This window comes from Cibotium barometz, chromosome 18, assembly GCF_041138505.1.
Source record: "Cibotium barometz isolate CiBa-2024 chromosome 18, ASM4113850v1, whole genome shotgun sequence".
NCBI classification, from domain to species: Eukaryota; Viridiplantae; Streptophyta; class Polypodiopsida; order Cyatheales; family Cibotiaceae; genus Cibotium; species Cibotium barometz.
Window position 1 is genome coordinate 43854434 of NC_141063.1, and position 26519 is coordinate 43880952.

Sequence of the window (26519 nt, forward strand, 5' to 3'; positions counted from 1 at the left end):
CGGGTGAGGACCATGTACCAGTCTTTTACTCTATTCAGGATAGATGGCTCTTGGAGAGAAGTCTTGGGCAGGATATCACTAAGGGTCCTGCTGTCCGACCGGTGAGAGTGGTGGGTAGGGCAAGGAAGCGCATCTATATTGATCCAACTCAAGGGATGATTATGGACTCTTGAAGCCTCTGGTTATATGATGGGTGTCGTATCAGATACTTCCATTGGGACCCTGGTGAGTGGGAGTGGAGGGATTCTTTTAACCCCATGAAAGCATGCATGCCTTTCTTCAATTACACTATGCGGAACGCTGAACACTTGGTTCTAGGACAAATCCAAAGTCCCTACTTCTAGATCGCATTGGGAGGCTTATGGAATCACCTTGAAATTCAAGGAGCTTTTGGCGGAGGTTGTTGCACTTGTACATAGAAACGAAGATTTCCTCTTTTCTTTGGCTTTCTCTACATGGTAGCCTTGCCACCAACTAGTGGAGATCGGTCATTGCCGCTAGCCCAACTTGTCTAAGATGTACAGGAGCTTCAGAGAGAGTTTACCATTGCTTATGGGAGTGCATGGAGGCAGACTGCAATAGCACACCTTTTTGGAAGGATGAGGAGGGATGCCTACATTTGTTTTAGTGCTATTGTTTGGTTGACACGGTCGGGTCTGCAAATCAGGTTTGAAGGGAATGACATAGATATGATCAGGCGGGTTACCCAGGGAGTGGGTCGGCCGTGTCGTCTTCAGGACATGCCAGAGTCAGGCTACGTACCTCTAGCACAGAGGTTGAACTATCTTGTATATAGGACAAAAGAGAGCTCCTGTTTCTCATCATCCTAATGCAGACTTGCCTATCTTTCTGGAAAGTTTCTCCCTTCTAGAGATGGGCAAGTTCTCAATAATGTAACGAGGGAAAAGCTAACAGAATCTAACATTGCAGGACAATGTGGGGTCCACGGGACCATAGAGACAGCTGAAGTCAAGCTAAATATGGCAGTTTGTGCAAGTGTGTGCACGTGGGATGTGCATGTGTGCGTATTGTTTTTTTCCCTCCAATCTCCTTTGACTGCTTGTTTGGTCAATCGTAGAAGTTTTCTTCTTCAACATTATCACATGTTTGTTCTCTTTTCCTTTTTAACACCTTATTGAACAAAAAACATTATCTATTGTTTCAATTGGTCTGTTTTCATTGAATGAATTGCACTCTTGTGCCAACCTTGTTACTCGGGCAAGACCGCATCTACACAAAGCATAATAGTTTGATCAAACACAACATTAAAACACCTAAAATTTACGCGCATACCTCCAAGCTCGAAACAATGCTTGTATATCATGTGTTGGATTCCAAGACCCATCTAGAATTACCACTCGATTAGCAGCTTGCAGATTGATTCCCAGAGACCCAGCCTTTGTAGAAATCAAAACACATTGAACTTTTGAGTTGCAAGGATCATTAAAACGTTTGACCAATTTCTGTCGTTCTCTTGCCTTGGTCTGCCCATCAAGTCTGGTAGAACACAAGACCAGCTATGTTACATGAGAAACAAAATAAAGTGTTCCACCTTGAATGGTTTTTCCCTTGAATCAAACACAAATCTAATGTTTCCCTTTGCATGATAAAAACAGTAGCTTAAACCCCCCCAACACCCCCCCCCCCCCGCCCCACAAACACACACACACACACACACACACAAAAACAGAAGAGGCCCTGGCCCTCTTCCCTATCAAGCCGCACCTGTGACCATATACTTGTTTGTCAACTTTTCAGGACTTTACAACTCTGACTGCACTAGAAACTGAAACATGGTTATGCAAACACTAAGATACGCATGCAAGAATCCTGTCCCCAAGAGAAGGTTCTTGTGGCTTAAGAATTTTTGGCTCAAGGGTGAAAATTTTAGATAATTTAGGTCAGTCTTTATTGCAAAAAGAGGAGAAGAGAAAGAAAGATACGCTAATGTCTTCAAAAGACCCAAAGGGTCTATAAGATTAAAGTAATACAATAGCTCCATGAAAAGACTGATCCATAGGAAAAACCAAAAACTGTTTAAGAAATTAGCTACCTAAACTATGAACATGTGTCGATGAAAAGGTAGTACGTGCAGCCATGTGGCTAATACAAAGTGCCATTACAAGGGCGTGGAAGGAATGCATTCCTCATCCAATAATAGTACCATTCCCCCCCCCCCCCCCCCCCCCCCCCCCCCCGACTGGCCTTACGCCCGAGATCCTCTCGTAGTTACCATCTTTCACCGCGCATAGGAAGCTGCCCGTAGGTGCTTCTTTATCCGCCCGTAGCCAATGCTGCCAAGGAAGCACCATGTGGCGTTTTGAACCCAGGACCTCCTGGTCCTAGATAAACACTTCTACCACTTGAGCTATCACATCATTGACATAATAGTACCATCCTTCTCCACTAACGGAGCTCAAACCTGTGATGACATCCACATCCTGTAATGAGACCTCTCCATGTCGATGGAGTATGTCCTGGTTCTGCGGCTGGAAGGTCAGGATCCCTTGGGGCAGCCGTGTCTCGCTCTCACAAGGGAAAGCACTGTCTCTAGTGACTCTGCCGGTGCATGGGGTAACAAGGTCTGTGTTTTGCTATGTAGTCGATGGACTGTGTGGTCCATCTGTCCCTGTGAAACTTGAGTGAGATCCTCTGTCATGGGCAGATGTAGTGAAAATAAGCCTGTAAAGGAGGTCCGGGTAGCATCCCGCTCATCCCGCTCGCTCTAACTTCTTAGGTGTTCAATGAGCACAACCTCCCAATGATGACAAAGCTCTAGTGTGTACAGGCCAAAGCATCTCTCATCCTCATATACATGATCCGTGAGAGGGGGGCAAATCCATATCAATAAAATCTCCCGTGAATCTTGTAGTAGGGTGGGCATCATATGGCGCTCCTCCATCTCCGCTTCCCATGTTGTGCATACATCGTATACATGTGCGTCCTGGAAAATGTCTCTACTCTAATAGACTCAATTCATAGAATAAGATTTCTCATGAATCTCATAGTAGGGTGGGCATTCTGAACATAGGGCGCTCCTCGGTCTCCACCTCCCCTGTCGTGCATACCTTGCATAGATGTGCCTCCCGAGGAACCTCTACTCTAACAGACTCAATCCATAGACAGTGTGATGATACTCTCAATTGGCCAACGGCAATTCACACAGACTATGACATGTGCCTATGAAGGTATCCAAGGCTCACAAACTTGTAGAAGTGCTCTGTGTAGAATTGGAGTTTCATACGGAGCTCTAGTTAGGACATCCATTGCCGCTTGTGTTAAGCCTTGTCGAGTCAAGATCGAAAAGACGGTTTATGTCTTGCTTGAGGAGATCCAAAAAGAGAGAGTCTAGACTACACTGGAAGGGAGGGGAGGTGGTCCACCATGTCGAGTGAACCAGCCGACCACTGGTAAGTATCAAGACATGCTCTATCCCTGTCATGTACACTCCATGGAGGATGCAAGCGCCAATTGTGGAAGGCAGTATGCATCCATACATGATAGTCTGAAACAGTGAATATGTGAACAAGGGGAGAGGCGGCCCATCAAAAAGCCATGTCGATCAAAACAACTAACCACCCGTGAGTACCAAGACATACTCTGTACCTCTCCTGTAAGCTGCATGAAAGAGGCCAATCACAGAAGGCATTCGGCATCTAGCATTGTACTCTGTATATAGGTGATAGTCCAAAAGAGTGCATAGTGCATATGTAACCACAAAGGATACTCCAAACTCAGCCAAGATGATCTCATGTGGCACTGATGGCTTACTCCGCATCATGCGTGAAAGCAACATCATCACATGCAGTAATAAACAAGATAAAATGGCACAACACCAGACAAGATAGAAATGCTGAAATTTAGATGACACAAACAACAAGGGTGCAGAGGGCTGACCCACCTTATAATATGATCATATTATCAAGGATTCCTTCAGATAAAAGCTTCATGGTCATAACATGCTAGATTTCAAATGACATTCATGCAATGAAACAATTTGCAAACATGTTTTCTAGAAGCCAGAGTCGATTCCAAAGCTTTTGTTGCAAAAAAACCTCACTCCCCATTCCCCAGTGACTTGCCACAACCAGCTATGCTCCACTAGCATCGATATAAAAGCATGTGTGTGCCAACCACCACATAGGAGATCTTAATGGTCAAGCTCGCGGATGTAGAGTATGTTAAAAGAATTCATAAAAGCTCTTAACAGTGAATTTGTTGTAATTTACAGGCACAAATCAGCTTTAGGTTGAATTGTCGACCACAGAAATGCTCTAAAGCATTTTCAGCAGGCAGATATCCATGAACTAGTAGCTAAAAAGGAAATATAGGGGCTGGACAACATTGTGGTAATCATGTGCTGGATGTACCAAAGGTTGGAGAAGCAAGAAAGCATATCAAAAAGCACGTATACGGACTGGTTTAACTGAAAATAGTCTTCTTCTACCTCCTCGTAAAAAATGTGCCAATTTCCCATTAAGGGAGAGAGAGAGAACAAAGAAAAAAAGATAGAAAGACAGATATATTAAGCATCTACTATAGACACAATAGGCCTATGAGACCAAAGTGAGACAATGAAGGTCATGGCATATCTCATGTTGGAATGGAGAATAAAATAAAACAAATCAAAACTATCTCACTAGAGTGATACAAAACTGTCCATGGAAACCTCATCATGGAATACAAGGAGCATGAAACATGAGAGGAGCATCAGCCCCCAATAGATGGTATACAACTCTCCAAAATAGCAACATCATGTTAAAAGTTAACTCGATGGAGCATGTCTCGGATTTTGGAGCTGATAAGGGGATTGTGTTCAAGGTCCGGGGGGGCTGGGGCCGTAGGGCATGCTAAAATGCAGAGGCCCGGTCCAAGGTAACTCCTCTCAGCGAGGTGGATCTGCAGCAGCCCAAGATGGGTCCACGGGATCAACTACATGAGTGCCCTCCTCCTAGGTCCTAAAGAAGCCGGTGATGGTTGGCGGTAGGGGAGAGGGGTCCAGGTGGCTGGGGCCAAAGCTCTCTCAAAAAATTGTCCCTGTGTCTCGACTCTCGAGCAAGATGAGCCCTACACAATGCTGGTCCATCAAGTCAATGATCCTAGAGAGTGGGCCAAATCCCTCATGGAACAGACAATGAAACCTCCCACAAATCTCATAGTACACTAGGCAACGACATATGTAATGCTGCTTTGTCTCAACCTCTAATTGGCAGATCCTCTCCTCCCTGGCTCTCCATATGAGCTCCTCGGCTCTGAAGACGCGCTCAACTCTCCCTGTCTCTACTTTGAATGGAAGCGAGCAATGGATGAGAAGTACAACTCCATCATGAAGAACAAAACATGGCAACTTGTTGCACTTCAAAAAGGACAGCAAGCAATTGGAACAAAATGGGTGTACAAACTCAAGTATAAAGCTGATGGAAGTATTGACAAACATAAAGCGAGGTTCATGGTGTTGATTATGATGAAACATTTGCTCTCATGGTTAAAATGAACACTGCCAAGACTATTTTGGCATTACCTACATATTATGATTGGGATGTCATTCAAATGAATGTCAAAGTGCTTTCTTGAATGGTTATTTGGAAGCAGACGTATATATCAAACAACTAGAAGGTTCTATTGTCAAAGGCAAGAAGCATCATGTATGCAAATTATCAAAAGCTTTACATGGTCTCAAGCAACCTCCAAGAGCTTGGTACTCTCGTATTGATGAGTTTTTATTGCAAAGCGGCTTCAGCCGAAGTAGGTGTGATCCAAATTTTTATATACTTCATCAAGAAGATCATATTACTTTGCTTCTTGTATATGTGGATGATCTTATTATCACTAGAAGCAACAAATCCTTTATAACGCGAATCTTTCTAATAATTTGACATGAGGGATTTGCGATCACTACATTACTTTCTTGGTATTGAAGTATGGAGACAACATGACAGTTTATTTCTTACTCAATCCAAATATGTGAAAAAGCTGTTGGAAAAGTTTGACATGGATAATTGCAAACCCATTACAACACCCATGGAGCCAAATCCGAAAATTTCAGCATTCAACCATGAAGTAGATGCTGATGGAACATTATACAGATAGCTTATTGGGAGTCTCATTTATGTGACTATCACTTGGGCAGATATTGCTTATCTTATGCGGTGGGCAAGCTTAGTCAACACATGGCTGATTCAAACGATTCTCATTGGCTAGCAGCCAAGCGTGTGTTGAGATACTTAAAAGGCACATATAATTTTGGGCTTGAATATGTTTCCACACTTGATCTTGTTTTGTCAAGATATTGTGATGCCGATTGGGCAGTAGATGTGGATGATAGAAAGTCAACTTATATCTTCTCTCTTGGTTCAAGTGCTATGTCATGGAAAAGTAAGAAGCAATCAATCTTGGTGTTATCTTCAACATAGGCTGAATATATTTCAGCAAAGAATGTTGTATGTGAATGTGTATGGCTGAGAAAATTACTTGGCGAATTGATGTTCAATCAGAATGGACCAACACCTATTCACAATCAAAATTGTATCTAGATTGCAAAGAATCCAGTGTTCTACAAATGATCATGCAGCAGATATTTTTACCAAACCACTCGGAAAAGCTAAGTTTAAGTTCTTCAAAGAAATAATGGGTGTCAAAGAGAACAAGAAAATCATTAAGGGGGAGATTTGCTGGATATAATGCTCATTTATTCTAAGATTTGTAGATCATCTATGGAGAGATGTGTGGCACTCGTCATCAGGAGCTTCGTAATGATATATAGGATGCATAGGACATTCTCTTTAGTTAGAGTATTTTATTCAAGTTTGAATGTATGGACATTTACAAGTGACTTGCGGACATTTATTAGGTGTGAACACTTTTATTACACTATCAAACATGAAGAGGTGTGTGCATCAACCTCTCTTCATACACATGCAAATTGTAATCAATTCAACCAATGAAATCTATGGTGCTTTCTTTCTGTCGACTGTCTAATGGCAATATTAAAGGTTTCATGGTGTTAAGTGTTCAAGAATTAATCTAGATTTAGATATTAGGGTGCAGGCTAGCTCACCTCCCAACCGTAGGTTCTATGCTTCGAACCACCCCTGAGCCAGAGGCTAAGGTCTAACTCCCATAGATCCATGCCAATCCTTCACCATGCCCGATCTATGCTCTGTCACACGTGTAGCCGGAGTCTTGGTCGAACTCTGACAAACAGTGAGGTTATGATAACAATAAACCATGTTTCACTCCTATAGAGCCCATTCTAGCTATAAATAACCATCTTGTTATAAATAGCCAATGTACATGGATTTATTAATAATAACCTTAGCCCCCCAAATTAGCTTCTTCCTCCTAATCTCAAGGCACCCCTAACCTTGCCGGATTAGGCAAAACTAGCAATTGTCTCCCAAGTCAAAGACATTCCCAATCTTGGAAATAAACATGGGAAACTCAAACTACATCTGACAACTGGCTCTATAATCTGGTTCACCATTCATGCACTTTCCATTCATAACTTTGTTCTAGGAACAGATCCGCCCACTAATCCCGAGGATTAGTACTAGGTACGCTGCAATGCATTGAGGTGGCACTGCAATCCCTCCACAAGTCCAAGATGAGTTTACTGTGAGGTCCTTCACACGAACTCATTTAGTATGATGACACCCCAAATCATCTTAGGTGGTGGGAAGTGGATATCCTGCAATCATAGTTGCCATGCGTTTCATGAACCGTGTTTCATAAACGTTTCTTTCAAATCCCAAACGTTTCAAAAATGTTTCATACAAAACGGGGGGTTACAGGCCCCAAAATTTATATATAAGTTTATAATACGTAAAAATATGTTGCCTTCCTTGCAAAACAATATTAAACATGCATCATTTACACATTAAAACATGTTTTGAGGTTAAAACTAATGAATATGGGTTAAAAACGCTTAAATCGTACAATTCCACAGGTGGACACGAATGAAACGCGTTTCATTCGTATGAAACGTTTCGTTTCATTCAAACTGAATGAAACGCGGCGTGCAATCGCCAAAGAAGCCATGACCTAGGAACGGAATCAAAAGCCTTGCAGAAATCCACAAAGCAACAATCCACATCAGCTCCCAAATTGCTTGCACACGCGTTGCATTCTCGGATGGGTTTTTTCTTGAATATGTAATGGTTTATGCATACTTGATATAAGTCTCTTTTTCCCCCCAAAGAAACTGAGAGATGTGAAGTCTCCCATTTATGATATCAAAAAAAAATCATCATGATTACCTTCTGCAAACACTATCCTCGACAAAAGTACTGGCTCAAACATGTATTCATGATTACTCAAAAGTGTATCAGTAAAAGATGTTAAAAAGTTCGAAGTTTCAGTTATATTCTTGCAATTTTAAATGAGTGACGTGAAAATTTTTCAGTTAAATTCTTGCAATTTTAAATGAATGATGCAAAAAATTCTCAGTTTCTGAATCAACCCTGCATTAGTATGAAAGATTGAAGTCAACATGTACCTGTACCACTCCTTGTCTTTCCTCCAGTATCCAGCCTTTCCTCCAGGACGTGGCATCTTCTCAAGAAAACTTTCAATAAGGTTTAAGGTTGGTATGCTCTGACTAAACACTAGAGCCTTTTCACACCTTGCTGAGCTCATGGACAGTATGTCTAACAGCAAAACCAGTTTCCCACTGTTCTCCAACTCTCCTTGTGGCATATCACTAATCAAGTCCTTGCACCAGTCAAGGCTTTCGATCTATAAAAACAAGTTGAAAAAAATTAACTAAAGAAATCTCACAAGATATCAGGCAATAAATAACAAGGAGACAAGTGGTTGTACCATCTTCATACTGTCTGATTCAGTCCTCCTGCAATTTCTTTGGTTACTTCTCTTATCTAGCAGAAAAGAGAGGTAAGATTTAACTCCATTTCAGTTACAAACATACTTTTAAACAAATTAACAGAGAAATTGACAACTAGAAGCGCATCGGTTGCAAATAATTTCTAGATGGCAGTTGGATGTTCTTAATCATATGCACAAACAACATGCTTCACATTCCAAAGCCTGATCTTATGCCACAAGTCTTAAACACCTCCACGCCCCCCACCCCCCCCCCCAAAAAAAAAAAGATACTTCTATTCGTTAACAGTAAAACGTCTGCCCTTTGGTTGACTACAACGTCTGCCCTTTGGTTGACTACAACCCTCCATATAATAACCTCAAAACAAGAAGCGACACCCCCTCCATGGCTGGCCGCTCCAGAAAGGAGACTACATCCTCATTGCAGCGCACATGCTAGATATGCCTAGAAACCATAGTGCTAATGATCTCCTGCGTGTGATCATTGTGGGTGTTATGGGTCCAAGGAGACACCGGGGCCATAGAGTACAATGCCATCACCATCCTCCTCCTAGAGGAGCGACGGGTCTGCCTCTGCAGTCCCATAGTTGCCACACGTTTCATAAACGTTTCATACAAAGGGAGGGGGGGGGGGTACATGCCCCAAAATTTATATATAAGTTTAAATATGTAAAAAATATGTTGCCTTCCTTGCAAAACAATATTAAACATGCATCATTTACACATTAAAACATGTTTACAAGCTAAAACTAAAGAATCTGGGTGACCCAATTACAATGGACAACCAACCGACCAATTGGCATAAATAAACTGACAACATCAAGAATCAAGATCTGGATTCCATCATCAATAATGGCAACTACTCAAAACTCAAGAAATAATATATAGAGCAGGCTCGCAGCTTGCAGGCAAGAGTGACATAGGCCATGGAGCACTCAAAGTGATCACAAAAAGTCTAAATCCTGAGCTGATACAAAAAAGGAAAACTGAAGTCTAAAATATACAAAGTAAAGCATGCTAATAGATGCAATCATGCATGATAACAGTAAACTAGAGCCTGATAGCCCCAAAGACTAGAGTCCTCAATTTCAAGTCTGGGCACTCAATCCTCAACATCCTCGATGTCCTCATCAAAAGCCCCCTCGGTAGACTTAGCATCACTCTCAGAAGAGGACGATGCTGCCCCAGCTGGCCGCACTCGTCTCAAATGTTGCACTAGTACTAGCACCTCCTGATAATGCTGGTGTAGATGCTCGTGTGGCATGAGCAAGTGCCATCAACTCCTCATATAACATGGCATATATGTTGCATCCTCCTAAGGAATCTCTAGGACATCTTTCATCTTCTCAATGTCGATTTTAATCTGGCGAGGCTCTATCGGATTGCCGGACTACTCAATTAGGCGGAGATTACAATGGGAATACACCAAATGCTCCAACTGAGCAATAGAGAACCTGTTTCTCTTCTTTGTATGGAAGAGGGCCCATGTGCTCCAGTTCCTCTCACAAAGACTCAACCTACAATCCTCTAAGAGGACTCGAATGGCGAGACGTTTCTGCCATTAAAATACAAAAACTTTGTTAGTATAATCATCATTGATCAATGTATTATATACATGTTATTATTTGTGATTCCTTACTTCTCCCACCATGAGACTGGGTAAAGCTCTCTCTCGCATGCATGCAGTCTGTCTACCAAATGTGTGGCTAGCATTCCGATACACTAGCCGCTCATCCTCCAAGCGTCTCATGAGCTCTACGTCTCCTCCTATCCATTTCTGAATGTAATCTTGCCATCCGTCTTCCAACTCTTCATTAACTGCGCCTCACTCCGCCAAAGAGAGGCAATATGTGGACAACATCATGGATTGGTCTATGGAACCAATCCCACAGATCGTTCCAAACCCGTCGAATGTCCTCAACCCTGAAAATTAGCCATGAATGATCAAAGCTCTTAGCTAAAGCCTATGATACAAGTTACAACAAGAAGGCAACTAGTTGGATGTTCAAAGTTCAAACTCGGCACGTTGAGTACCTCTCATCTGTCAAGAGAGTGCATCAGTTAAGGCCTCTCCAATCTGGTCCATGAACTTGTACAAGAGTCCAAGAGTGCTGCCCTCCATGTCAATGATGCGAAGAACACTGTAGATTGGTTAAAGAGCGCTCAACCAAGCCTCTGTCTCCTTCCACCAATCTTCTTGCACCACTTTGCGTGCAAAAGCAAATGCCTTCTGGTGCTCATGCTCCTCACAACTCACCAACTCTCGCCAAACCACTGTGCACATGAGTCCCTATCGGACTCTCACTACCCTCTCAACCACAATGAACATATATGCAAACCTGGTTTGTAAGGGCTTAAGAAGCTCAAGGTCACTATTGGCACGATACATTGCCAATAGCTTGGGCCTCCTCGTAACAAACTTCACCAAGCTACGCGGAGTGTCAAAGATGTCAGCAATCCACCTAATCTTTGCAAGATCTTCAATGACCAAGTCTAGGCTATGGAATGCACATGGAGTCCATACAATCTACAGGAACTCTTCCTCTAGCATCCGTCCCATAGAGACACAATTGCTACCATTGTTAGTGACCACCTACACTATGTTTTGTGGGCCTATCTCCATGATAGCCTCTCATAGGTGTGACCATAGAAACTCTCCTGTCACCACTGTCCCAAGCAAGGTGCTGTGGGGAAAGAGGTTCGTGTTACTATGGGAGCATCCCCGAATCCTACTTGGCTCTATGCATCTTCCTCTGAACCCAACCGTTCTTTCTTTGATGCCTCACCTATATCCTCACTAGCCTCAATATCCTCAGACAGAGGCCCACAACCACATCCTCGCCAGTTGCTCTCTTTTCCATTCTTGTAGCTCAGCTTTGATGTTTGCAGACACAAGTTTGCATGCACCAATGCCTTCCTGATTAAACTTGTGAAACGGGCCTTGACACGGATTATGGACCCTCCTGAGCAAACCTTGCAAAAATTACATTTCCACTTTTGGGTGTCTGAACCACCATATCTTGGTACAGGAGTGACATGGGCCCACATGGCATCCTTAGTGCGAGGCATCCTGACAAAGGCAAGGCAAGATTGCCACATTGGCATGAAAACCCCCGAATTTCAAAATCTATGTTTCTTTTGCAAAATCGAAGGAAAAAGGCAATCAGCACAACTAACCTGAGAGATGGCGAGCACGAAACTTGGGAAGTGCGGGAGGAGCTCGAAGGGGATGATTTGTGCAGCGGAGGAGCTCCTTCAAACGGTTTCACAAGCCCATTGGCATGAAAACCCCCAGATATCAAAATCTATGTTTCTTGTGCAAAATCGAAGAAAAAAGGCAATCAGCACAACCAACCTGAGAGATGGCGGGCACGAAACTTGGGAAGTGCGGGAGGAGCTCGAAGGGGATGATTTGTGCAACGCACGAGCTCCTTCAAACGGTTTCACAAGCCCATGTAGACATTTTTTCAAAAGACGGGCTCTCTAGATAAAAAAATGCTGCCTCATGAACAAAGGCAAGTAAAACATTAGTTTTACCATCCAGCAGTCACAAGTTCTAGATAATATCGGAGGTTAAAACATCTACCTCACTGAAAACCCATAAACCACATGAAGTAGACCCCAGCGTCCCATACCACCAAGATGTATCCCATATACGTTTTACAAATCTATCACTCGCTAATCTGCGGACCCTGAATACTTAAATTGCTAGTGATTTCCAGCACACAAACTAACCCTTCATAGAAGAATAAATCTATCCATGAAATCCATTGAAATACCATCACTGATACAATCTCTGAGTAGGGATCTCTACAGACTATATCTGCGCACCTCAAGATCCATTGGTAACCCAACCAGTTTCCTAACTCCACTCAGAACAGGCAAAACATAACAACTTCACCACCGAAACAAAGAATTTCACCACCCCAATCCTAGATCCAATCATATCCACAACAGCACTCCAATCATCTGCAATCCCCAATCCATTTTTCGCTCTTTCCTATAATTGATTCAAAAATCAATGCATCTCACCTTCGGTCAACTAACACCGAAACATAAATATAGATACATCCGGAAATCCTACATGCAACATATTCTATCGTCCCATATGAGACCTCCTTTAGACCCATGAATCCAAGCTAGAGTGATCAATTCCTTTTTGGACCTTGTCTAAACACAACCAGACTCCTACCTGAATGTCGGCCACTTTCAGATTAGACCCCACATCAATCTGCCAATACAACATTCCCTAAGACCTCCTCCAATCCTGGGACTAGCATAAGTGCTTAACGCTCAAAAAAAAGACAAACTATGTCAATACCCCAACGAACATTGTGCCCGTAGCTACTCACCGGCACCAAGCACAGTCATAAATGGCTAACCAATCATACTGCTTCCATTTAGTCTGAGAGGGTCCTACAACCTATCTATCAAATCATCCGCTCTGGGAAGAGGCTGCCTATTCATTATTGTAACTTTATTCAACTTTTTATAATTCACACACATCCACCAAAAATCATCCTTCTTGTGCCTTAAAAGCACTCAAGCTCCCCAAAAATTTTATCCAACTTTTTATAATTCACACATCCACCATCCTTCTTGTGCCTTAAAAGCACTCGAGCTCCCCAGGGAGATTTATTCATGCATATCTATCTCATGCAGAGATATTCGAACACTTGTCGGGCAATCTCATCCTCTTCCACCTGGCCCATCTTGTAAGGTGCGATATTCACACGTTGAGATCCTAGAACCCAATCAATCTTATGATCTACCCACCTACTCGACAGTAAACCATAAGGCGATTCAGCAGGAAAGACCGAGGCAAAATCCACCTTAATATCTTCTAAGGCGTGTGTCTCTCCCATATTCAAACTACAATCAACATTACATGGAAGGGAATCAAGAACACACTGATACACCTCATAATCTAAATTTCCAATAATATTATGAAGTTCTACTGAATTTACAAAAGTAGAGGGTGGGACCGCTAAATCACCCTGAAGACAAATAGGGAGACCCTCCATAATAAAGGACAAAGTATGACTCTTCCAATCAACATGAACACCATGGCTATAAATCCATTCCTTCACTAGAATAACATAAACCCTATCTAGATCCATAATCAAGAACTCTAGAGCTTCGGTATAATCATTGATGGCGATCAACAAAGTGAGAAACTCGCCGGTGCCAAATCTATCCATGCCCTGCTGCCAAATTAACACGATAAACATGATCACTTGGCTACGTCTCCACTCTCAAGTTCTGCACAAGTTTGGCATTAACTAAGTTGTGAGTACTACCAGGGTCAAAAAGGATGTACAATCTTCCCCAATACCAATCCATACATCTATATAAGATCATTAGGACCAAAGACCGACATGTAAAAGTTACATACCATGCAGGCACTATGATCTAGAACTGTAGTATCAACAAAAGAGATTCTAGGGTTACCTTTTACTTTGGTCATATGAGTTGCCTTGGGCGCTTTCTTCGCCTACAGACAGTTCGCTCTCATATGGCCCTTCTAGCCACAAATGAAGCACCCACCATCTCGAAAAGTTCGAAGACCAAGCCCCAAGGCCTCCTGCCGCACTTTATCTCAGGTTTTAGGAAGCGGTTGTGGGATAGTTTTCAGCAGATCGTCATATTAAAGCGAAGTGGAGGCTCCATGGAGGATAAAAAAAAGGTGGTATTGCACAAAAACTGTGTACTTATTCTGAATTTTAGAAATTAAAGGGAGGAAATTTTCACGCAAGAAAAGACCAAAAAACAGACAAAAGTATCCACTTACCAATGAGAATTGGAAACCGTTTGTGAAGCCTAGCAATAGACCGTCTCCAAAGTTTCGTCACATCCGGAGAAGTGAAGACCCCCAACCCCACAGTTTTATAAGTAGAAAAAACACCATCTGTTTTCCCCCTATAAAAAAGAAGGGTGCCTTTAATAAGGTAACTAGAGAGTGCTGGACATTTTTCCTCCAAAAAGATAGGTGCTTTTATACTTTCTCACGCTCCATGTTTTTTTAAAGAAAGAAACACCCCAAAAATACCGTTGCGCCAACCTTAGCAAGCTCGCCAAAAATAACACGGCTTTCTTTGTGCGCCTGTTTGTAGCCCGTCCGGGTGCCTATACAGCTGTCTCCGTACACAGTAACCGAAGTTATCCATGAATCTAAAATGTAGATTCCATCCAGAATCACCCCCGATCCAGAGACTAAGGCTTCAATCCCACAAACCATGCTAGTCAGCACTAGTATACCACCAATGCCTGCCTCCTGAGGCCTTCGCCCATGATCCGTCAAATCCAATCATGTTCCCCACAGTAATCCTGGTCCATACTGTAAGCTCCACTAGGAAGACTATCCTCGCGGGTCAGGGGCTCGTTTGGAGGTTCAGTGGGACGGGGGTGTTGGAGAAAATTTACTTCGAGGGGAAGATAGTCAAACCGCAAGGCTCAGTTCCATACTGATATTCATCTTTTGTGGGAACTGTTGATAATCCCTCAGAGGGAAGTGGTTGGTTCAGTCACTACTGCACAGATGGTTTCAATGTCTCTGAGGGGTAGAGAAAGCAAATACACAAACCAACTATGTGGGTGGATTTCTCGAGGTTAGTTCAATGCGGTGTCTGAGTTGTTGACTTAGATATGGCAAGCATGTCTTTGACACATGTTACAAGTTTTTGAGAGACTTGCTGGATTTGAGCATGTGATGCAGGATGTGTGGTATCTTCTGAGACACATTATGTGCCCTGTATAGTACAAGAGGGGACACATATTTTATTGTGTGGATCCTTGTGATTGTAGAGTTGTAGCCAGCACTCTTGTCGAGGGAACAGCTCCAGATGACATGGCAAAAGGGAAAGTGACTTGGAGTGTCTTGGACTTGGTGGATAGCCGACCACGGGACAGCTAGCCTGACAGAATTTGTCTTAGGCTTAAGAAATTAAGCACAAACCACACTTAAAATAAGTGCAAAATAAATAATCATGGAAAAGTGTCAAAGGTGAAACACACTTTGAACGCAGATTATAGCCATCAAAAGTATGGAACATATCCAAAAAGAATGGCTAAACAATGGCAAAAAATCATTAAAACATCGTTTAGAATTAATCCAAACAGAAATATCTACTGATACGAGGTATAATCGTATTAATAATATGCGAATAACTTGCATCTATCTAATGTCAGCACGAGAAAACGTACTTCAACATTAAATATGTCAACCTGGACTTGGGCTGATCGTCAGCCATTAATGGCCATAGTCAATCGGCCATTAATGGCAACGCACATAGACTACCTACCTGTGGACCACTGGAGTCGGCTACTCACCTACAATAGACTATTTTTGGTGACCTCTAACAAGGGCTACTACACGCATTCCTGGCGGAGAGCAGATATATATCACATCCTCATCATCAGTTTTGTATCACACCCTGGAGCACTTAGCCCTATAGTTTCCTCTATAGCAGCACTGTTTTCTCTCTTACAGGTAGTCTAGCCTGGTGCACCCCATGTATCCCTTGGTTTCCCTTTGGCCATTGGTCTAGACGCTAGTGTGTGTGCAGACAGTGGGTCTTCTTTGTACTCTTTGGGATTATATAGTGGATTGTCTTGGCTTGGCTATTCTCATCTCTTGCTACTGTTCATGGTTGTTGCAGTTCACTGTTATTTCAGTACTTGTGCTGTTATGATCACTTATGTTCATCGAGGACTTACGTTCACTCATGTTCACTGAGCACCTGCACGTGAGCACCTTATATCTCTCTCCTCATCATAGGCTATTCTTACTATGCACTAGCACTTTCTAGGTGTTTGAGCAGTTCATGTGAGTAGACTCCGTGGCTCGACATACTGTCATATGAGAGAGAGTCCACCGTGAGTAGGGGACCTGGGCCACTCAAGCTGGCTACAGGTACACCAAAATTTGGCATGCCGGGTGGGACATTCTCTCATCACATCAAAGTCTACAGAAGTGGAGTGAATACTTTGGCTATTGTGTTTTCTGACGGCAACTCTTGCCAATCCTCTCCACTGCATGCGGCAAACATGTTCTTCACATGGTCCTGACGATAGCCCCATCAAAAGCTTTCCCTCTAGCCCTCTGAAGTTCTACCAAAGGAAGAAATTTCGCTCCATTCCACCAAGAAATCCTCCTCCACACCTACCTCTTCCTCCCCTATCACCAAATACCTCATCTTCTTCTGCATCTCACAATCTCATGGACCACGCGGGCGGCCAACCGGAGGCCTTGGCCACTGTGTTGGGCAGAGTCAATGTCAAACTACCCACCTTCAAAGGGTCCTCCACTGAAGATGTTGATGATCACATCCAACGATTTCTCGCCATGTGTCGGAGCAGAGGTCTAGTCCGAGAGGATGCCTACTTGGCCCTGTTCCCATCTACTCTCGAAGGCTCCGCCGAGACAAGTGGTATAGCCAATTCGAGGCCAACCATTTTTTGACATGGGCAGCCCTCTGCACCGACTTCTGCACCATGTTCCGACCCAGCAACTATCAGCAGAGGATCGTGGACAAGCTGGACAAGCTCCAACTCCAATTGGGCAAAACCTTAGCAGAGCTAATGACGCGCACCCAAGTGCTCGTTAGTCGTCTCACAGCACCTCCAGGCGACTTCATGATCCGAAAATGCGTCGAGAAGGCACTTCTTCGCATTACCCAGCAGAAGCTACAGGAAAGCCTTAAACCAAATGCCACCTTGGAAGAGTTCAAAGCTATGGCCACTCAATTAGAAGATGCTCACCTACTCTTTGTAGAGAGTGGTGATAGCCCTGCTGACCCCATCCAACCTGTTGATCCAGTTGCCTCCCTCAAGAAAGAGCTGGACGCCCTCAAATCCACACCCTTTCTCAGCTTCGCAAAGAAATCGACGACCTTAAAGCTACCCAAGATGCCAGACGGCACCTGTGGTCTAGTCTCTGTCAATCCGCGGGCTACACGGCTCCCACATGCCCTCAGCAAAAGTACTGTAGCTTCTGTCAACAAGCCAGCCACGCTGATGCAAATTGCTACTATTTGAAGGGCTTCCGGCAACTACACCAACAAAAACAGCCAGCTGGTCAAGCTTCGGCCCGCACCTCATCCCACTTGGTTTCACCTTGTCTTTCCCCTACAGGGTACACCTTGAGCCAGTCCCAATCCCTTCCCCCTCTCATCTCCACACCACCCGGGAATCCTCTCACCTTCGCAGCCAACCCCTCCTCCGTAAACCCACGCCCCAATAGACCCCCTCTCAATCAGCCCAATCAGCCTATCATGTGCTATCACTGTGGCGAATACGGCCATTTCTAGGGAGGATGCTCACTTCCTGAAGGCTCGCCGCCATGCCGTCACTGCCCTGAGGCTAAGGTCCACTATAGCCGGGATTTCCTAGGCAGAGGGCCAGCACCTCAGCTAATCCAATCTCCGACTTCACCTTCCCCACCACCAACTTCATCTCGATGAAGCTTCCCCCAGTTCCCTCCCCCTCTTCCAATAGAGTGATTCCACAAGTGGCTTCCTCACCCAATCCCGCCACTCTAGGAGTCCTTACTCACACCCAACGTGCCACCTCTAATCTCCCTTTGGACCCCATTCCATCCCCTGTAGAGGATTCTGTACCACCTTCACCCTCTGCTACTGACCAAGCTTTCCAAGATGCTGTTGCAGAGCTCCAAGCCCAGCCTCCGGCCCATCCCAATACCCTTGGAAGTTCCCGTCTGTCCATGAAGGCTCTCCATCAAACCACTCATTACAATCTCTCTCTCTATGATCTACTCTCTCTTAGTCCCCCAGGCCAGAGCTGAGACCGAGGCTCTTCTGCGTTCTTTACCCCCCATGCTAGCGGGCGGTGGCTGGTCCCTCCAACATCCACTAGCCAGTGATGACCGACCACTCCAGGGTCTAGCTACTCTATCCACATGTCTGGAGATTCAGGCCACCTCTTCCTTAACTGACTACAAGAGCACTCGCCTTACTGTAAAGGTCAAAGGAACCTCTCTCTCTCGTGTTATCATCGACGATGGCTCAGGTGTCAACATCATGCCAAAGTACACTCTGCAAGCTCTAGGCCTCCACATGAGCAGACCAGCCAACTTCTCCATCACCTTGGCCAATCAACGAGCTGTGACTCCCCTCGGGATCATGGAAGGAGTCTTGGTTGAAATGCAAGATCTCCAATTCAAAATGGATTTTGTGGTCATTCGCCTTCCAGAGATTCAAGGCAGATATTCCCTTCTCATTGGCCGGCCATGGTTAAGGCATGCACGTGTTGTTCATGATTGGGGTTCCGATACACTTTGGCTTTCTCTTCTTGGACAGGCCAAGCGGGAGCTCATTTTCGAAACTGGGCCTGACCAAAGTGCGGGCTCTTCATTCACCATCTCGTCTCACTCTCATACCCTCACTACACAGTTCTCACACTGAAGATGCTGACATCCTAGATTGGCTAGACGCCGCGGCTACCCTCTCTTGCTACATCGTAGTTCTCTCAGAGGTAGCTCAAAGCAAAAGCATAGATTCAACCCTTCCGTGTTGGGTTTTATGCTGTGTATGCACCCAGGGGAGTGCTAGTGATCATCAGTAGGTTACTGGGGCACTTTTTACTTCAGTTAGTGGAGGGTTTTTCCCCCAGTTTTAGCTTAGTTTCACTTATAATGGTTTATAAGTGATTTGGTCCACCTAGCACACTTTATGGCCAGACCATGTGAACACACCTTTTAGGTCACATCTTTATGTGGCTATTGTACTTCATTTTATCAACACTCAATACATGAGCAGTCGTGTTCCTCTCTCTGACTCTCACGCCTCTTGCTGAAGTACCTTCCAAACCCTAACCCTAACAGCTGAACTCCTTCATTTGGTATCAGAGCCTGGTTCACCCAGCCATCCGTACCCTGTAGCTGTCCGTACAGAGTCGCCTAGAACCTGCAGTTACGTACAATACCTGCAGGCGACCAGCAGCACCCGGTACAGTTCGTCGCCCAGCTGTCCGTACCATTCGCCGTCAGCTGCACGCCTAGAACCTGCAGCTCCGTACAGCACTTGCAGGCAACCAGTTGTGTTCAGAACTCTGCAGCTGCTCGTACAGTCAGACGCCAGCAGCAGCAGAGCAGGTTCGCCCAGTTCCGTACAGTACTCTGCTCTGGACAGTAGCCGTACAGTCGACCGTACCTGCTCCGTACAACAGACCAGTACCCGCTGCGCTTGTTTCCGTACTGTTGTTTCGTACAGCCTGCAGTCAATCTGTACCTGACTACTGTTCCGTACAGCAAACAATCGAGTGTACCTGCAAAATAACATTTTGGTAAGCCTTACATGTTTTGAAATTTGGACATTTTCTCTGTGAAAATTTTCTGGCAGATACAGGGAGATTTCCTTGCAAAGAAATCTCTACAGGTTTTTTGCAAGGTTTTGGGTGCAGTAACTTTGGGCATTTCTGGGCGTTTTGGTACTATGTGAGCCATTTTTGTTGCTCTACTCAGTCAGTGGTGCATTGTGTTGCACATTCAGAGGATTGAGAGTGCAGGCATATTTGCGTCAGCTGTATTCAGTGGAGTGCAGTTGCTTTCAGGGTTATTGCTTTTGGGTTTTTTGATACACAGGTACAGCATTGTGCACTGGCATAATGGCAAATCAACAGCACAGTGATGTGTTCACTACTTGTCTAAGGAAGACAAGTTGGATGGCATGAACTACTCTTTGTGGAGTTTTATGCTGAGAAATGTGCTCGTGGCAAAAGGTCTTTGGGATTTTGTTAGTGGTGATGAACCACGTCCAGGTCCATTGGCTCCAGAGACTCCTCCCCAAGGGGGTGCTCGTGGAAGAGGACAACAGGCACAGGCACCAGGTCAGCCTCTGCCTGTTCAAAGAACAAATGCTCAGAAGACATGGGATGCCAGAGATGCACAAGCCTTATCACTTATCGCATTGTCAGTACAGAGGTCTATTATACCTCATATTCGTTCAGTTGGCTCTTCACGAAATGCATGGGTGACTTTGGAGCAGATGTATGCTGCTCGTAATGAGGCACGGATCTCATTTTTGAAAAGAGAGCTGGAAAATCAAAAAATGCATGAAGGAGATGATATGTCTAACCACTTGAACAAGCTGCAGGATTTGAGAGAGCAACTCATCAATGTGGATGAGATTATTCCTGAGACAGCTTGTATCCACCATCTTAAACTCTTTGCCAAGATCCTACTTGGCTTTTCATACCTCTTTGAACCTCAGCATGAGGAATGCTGTTGAGTCCCTTAAGTATCAGGAACTTGTTGCTCTCTTGTTAGAAGAAGAGCAAATCAGGAAGAACATGAATATGAACACAAGTGCTGAATAAGCATTTACGACAGGTCAAAAAGGAAAAGGCAAATCTCAGCCAAAGAGTTGAAATCAGAATTCAGGTGATGGTGGTTCATCTCAGGATACCAAGAAAGGTGATGGACAGTCCAAGAAGAAGGGCAAATGCCATTACTGTAAGAAGCCAGGTCACTACATCACAGAGTGTAGGAAAAGGATTGCCAAAGAGAAGGCAAAGGAATCTGGGATGTCTGTAAATGATGCCTCTAAAACTCCTCCGGAGACTGCTTCCTTTGTTGAAGACAAGGATTACTGCTTTTACACATGCAGTTATGATGCCTCTTGGTCTTCACAGGCACTCAGTGTGACTGAACATGCATGTACTTGGTATTTTGATAGTGGTGCTTCAAAGCATATTACATCTCGCAGGGATTTGTTTTGTCATGTAGGCCCTGCCCCTATTGGCAAAACTGTTCAGTGTGCCAATAATGCTTCATATCCAGTTCAAGGCATTGGCGAGATTCAGCTCACAGCCATTGATGGCTCTATTCTTCGCCTTACAGATGCCTTATATGTACCAGGGATAAAAAAGAATCTGTTGTCCATTTCTTCTTTAGCACAATGTGGTATGCAAGTCAACTTTGATGATGACAAATGCATGGTCAGAGACAAAGCTAATGCCTTGACCTTGATGCTTACTGGTACATTATGTCATGGACTTTATCAGTTGGATGCATTTCAGCCAGTGGATAAGTCTGCTTATAATGCATTCACTCTTACTCCAGCAATGGTTGATGCGGAGTTATGGCATGCTCGCATAGGGCATGTAAATTTTGGTAGTCTTATGCTTATGCAGCGACATAACATGTTGACAGACCTACCTCTTATGGAGAAGCCTCCAGATCACATATGTGAAGGATGTATTTTGGGAAAAATGCATCGGTTTTCCTTTCCACGTGATCAGGCTCTACGCTGCAAAGTTGCAGCTTTTACACAGTGATCTTTGTGGTCCCATGCAGACGAAGTCATTAGGAGGTTGCTTCTATTTTGCTACATTTATTGATGACTTCTCTTGTATATGCTAGGTCTATCCGTTGACACAAAAATCACAGGTATATGATGCATTTTTGCCCTTTGTAGCACTTGCTGAAACAGAGTCAGGATGCAAGGTTATGACTCTCCGAGGGGGGGAATATGTGTCACACATGTTGAATTCCTTTCTTGAGAGTAGAGGTATCAAACATCAGTATACTACTCCTTATACTCCACAGCAGAATGGGGTTGCAGAAAGGAAGAATCGGTCACTCATGGAGATGGCCAGATGTATGTTAAAGGCAAAGAAGCTACCACATATCTTTTGGGTGGAAGCTGTTATGTGTGCTTGTCATATTTTGAATCGATGTCCCACAAAGGCATTGGTTTCTATTACTCCTTTTGAGGCTTGGCATGGCCGCAAGCCTTCGGTATCACATTTTCGTACTTTTGGGTGTCACATTTTCGTACTTTTGGGTGTCTTGCATATGCACACATACCCAAAGAGTTGAGGAGGAAGTTGGATGATAAAGCCACAAAATGTATTTTTGTTGGGTATAGCTGTGAGAGCAAGGGCTACCGGTTATATGACCCACTATCCAAGAAGATATTCACTAGTCGGGATGTGATTTTTGATGAAAAATCAGAAATATCCATGGCTGGTTATGATGTAAATCAGGCTGAAAATGATGTGTTTGAAGGTCTACTGCCTATGGAGTTTCATTCCACAGTTGGTGATCCAACCCATGAGGGTGCAGGACAGCCAGCTAATCATGAAGATGGTGCAGAAATTCAGCAGGAGATTGAGCCAGAAGTTGAGCCAAATATGGGGCAACAGGCTCCACAGGTCAGACACATACCTAGATGGTATTTGAGGACATTACAGGACAGCCATCTAGAGGGTCCTCTTGCTGGCCGTACTCGTAGGGAGACACGGACCAATAAGCATGCACACATCATGGATTTAAATATGGTTATGGTAGCCAGTTTACAGGATGATGATGAGCCTGATTCATTTGTGAATGCACGAGACAATGTGCATTGGAACAAAGCCATGCAGGATGAACTTGATTCTATTAAAAGAATCAAACATGGGATTTGGTTGATCTGCCCAAAGGCAAGAAAGCCATTGGTACTAAGTGGGTCTATAAGTTGAAGAGACATGCAGATGGATCCATTGACAGGTACAAAGCCCGTCTAGTTGCAAAGGGCTATGCACAGAAGAAGGGCATTGATTATGAGGAGACATTTGCTCCTACATCCCGTATGTCGACACTTAGGTGTGTCATTGCTTTGGCTGCACATCGGGTTGGGTTGTTCACCAGTTGGACATCAAGACTGCTTTCCTACATCGGGACGTCGAGGAGGAAGTTTATGTATATCAACCCATAGGTTTTGTAGAACATGGTCATGAAGGGAAAGTATGCAAGCTGAAAAAGGCCTTGTATGGTTTGAAACAAGCTCCACGAGCTTGGTATGCAAAGATAGATGCTTTCCTGCTCACTCAAGGCTTTGTGAACAGTCCATCAGAAGCCACTTTGTATGTAAAGAAAGAAGAGAAAGATCTGCTGGTCATCAGTCTTTATGTAGATGATCTTTTGCTCATGGGATCAAATGATGACAAAATTGCAGCTTTTAAAGAGATACTACAACAGACATTTGACATGTCTGATTTGGGGCTCATACGCTACTATTTGGGCATACAGTTTGTGCAGGATAACAGAGGCATTGGGTTGTTGCAATCTCGGTATGTTGCTAAACTTCTGGAGAAGTTTAAATTTCAGGATTGCAAGCCTATTAGCACTCCTATGGAGCTTGGGATGAAACTGTCACTACAGGATGACAGTATTTTGTTTGATGCCACTACAGATGCTCAGGCTGTTGGGTGCCTTATCTACTTGTGTACTACACGGCCAGATATTCAGTATGCTGTATCTCAGTTGAGCAGATTCATGCACAGCCCGCGATTGTCACATTGGCAAGCTGTGAAGCGTGTATTTCGGTATTTGCAGGGTACCTTGTCTCTTGGATTGCTTTATCCTGAGGGGGGTGACATGCAGTTATATGCTTACAGCGATTCAGATTGGGCTAGTGATTTTGATACCAGACATTCCACTAGTGGAAATTGTTTCTTTCTTGGCTCTTCATGTATTTCTTGGCTAAGCAAGAAACAGACCACAGTGGCCACTTCGTCTTGTGAGGCAGAGTACAGAGCAGCCTACACTACTACCGTTGAGTGTGTCTGGCTGCGTCGTCTCATGACTGATATGGATATTTCAGTACCATTTGTCACAGAGCCTTCCAGAATGGACGGAAAAAGTCACTCGCTCTTTGGCACTGGAAAGGCCAGTTCTCAAATGGAACAAAGCTGGCTTGTGCCCATATTGGCCCAAGAGGTATGTATTGGCACAAGAAAGGCATGACCTGAAAAGGGACAAAAATGGCTTGTGCACGTATTGGCACAAGAGAGGAATGTGTCCATATTGGCACCTAAAAGGCATATTCCCAAATTGAACAAAGGGGGCTTGTAATGTACTGGCACAAGAGAGGCCTGTGCCTGTATTGGTACCCGAAAGGCCTGTTCTCAATTGGAACAAAAAGGCTTAAACCTGTTTTGGTACAAGAGAATTCCGGGTCAAATTTGAACTTTTGTTCAGAATGTGCCAATTTCCCACGTGGAAACATTTAATAAAGCTCTGCAGATTGGGATTCCTATGATATTCTAGTTTCAAGATTTACGCAGGGCTGGTGCTCCAACTGTAACAGGAGGCATACAGAAAGTCGTACTATAGTGCCATGTCAGTTAGATCCTATATGGCAGCACACGTGTCGCTGTACAATCATCAACAGGGGTTATCATGTCAAATGTATGTATTAGTGGCACATCAGCAGTACAAATTGCTACGGAGTGCACAGGATGCAGTGAGATGTATAGACAGTTTTGCCGGGGTTGCATGGTTACTGACGTCATCATCGACCACATGTGTGGAAGTGAACAGCAGCAGTGGCAACCGAGTTCAACATACATATGGGCTGTATGGGAAGTATAGGTCAGGGTTGGATGCTTTTAGGATAATCAAGGCCGAGCGCTCCTAAAGGTTTGAAGGCCTTAACTAGTTGAGTACCACAGGCTGTGTGCGGGAGGTACTGCCAAAACTACAGCTGAATGCTAAAACTGTCCTCACATGGTTTATATAAAAAATGGGACTCCCAATGGCATATACATTATCGCCCACAAAGCTCTGTAAAAAAAAATTATATTTCGGAGCCCAGAGAGAAAGAGGGGAAGGGATATTTCATGCCCCCCAGGGTGGAGTATTGCACACACTCACAGTACATACACTGGATCTACATCAGCATCCATTCTCTATTTGTATCGTGGTTTGTTGTCTTGAGTGGAATAATTAAGGTGTCTTGGCACCTGTTACAGTTGATATCAGAGTTCTAGTTTTTCACTACCCAAAGATCTCGACTTGCACTCTGTTAAGCACAGAATGGTAAATACGATGCCAAATCTTCAAAAGATGATTTGGTACACAAGCAGGATGGCAAAAGTTAAAATTTTGTTGCAATGAGTGAACGAAAAAAAAGAGAGGGAGGGCAGGGAGGTAAAATCTGGAGAATTTGAAGTTTCAGAAAAGTTCTGCACATTTCTAACCCACAAAACATTTCTTTTCTGTTGCCATGGTAGACCGTAGTAGTCTTACCTGATTCGGTGGGCTTCTACTTGAAGTACTGAGCGTTCGATGGTTTTGGAGATTTCATAATCATTTCAAGGTAGAAAAGGCTTCACATTTCCAACTTACAAAACACATTTTTTGGTAGGCCATAGTAGCCTTACATGATTCTTTGGGTTGTTACTTCAAAGATTGGGAGTCAGGTTTTTCCCAAGAAAAAGCTCATTGCAAGCTATCAACTGGTTTGAGAGCCTCTGATTTGTAAGGAGTAGTTTGAACAAAAGACATGTTCAGGACATAATTGAGGACCATGAAACTTGGATAAGTTTTGGGATATCCCAAAGGGATTAATCCATAAGTTTCAGGAACACTCATGTGTCTTTCATTCACACCAGGACAGATTATTATGTCGACCTGTGTGTCAAGAAAAGTCACCTATAATTTGTAATTATGAAGAGCGAAATTAGGTCTGTAATTATTTGAACAATCAAGTTGTAAACTTACCTTCTTTCTTAGCTTCATTGTTTCCATCGTCGCTAGACAGTCCATCATCTTCACACAATATGTCATCCATACTCTCATCACTCAGCACATCCCTTTCTTCTTTGGCAAGAATCAATAGATCTGGATGGTTCCACACCTGGGCCAGTACATCATAATTACCAGCCAGAATAAAAAA

The 26519-nt window shown here is 43.9% G+C and overlaps 1 protein-coding gene across 2 annotated transcripts in view; it reads right to left on the reverse strand.

Annotated features, from left to right (window-relative positions):
- The window catches only part of ATRX (P-loop containing nucleoside triphosphate hydrolases superfamily protein), a 134777-nt gene that overhangs the window by 8265 nt on the left and 99993 nt on the right, over positions 1-26519 (reverse strand). For both annotated transcript variants that reach the window (XM_086812638.1, XM_086812637.1), the window contains 4 exons: positions 26345-26480; positions 8818-8873; positions 8495-8733; positions 1294-1497 (listed from right to left, as the gene is read on the reverse strand). In XM_086812638.1, the coding sequence (XP_086668764.1) occupies positions 1294-1497; positions 8495-8733; positions 8818-8873; positions 26345-26480 (635 nt within the window). The remainder of the gene's footprint in view (positions 1-1293; positions 1498-8494; positions 8734-8817; positions 8874-26344; positions 26481-26519) is intronic.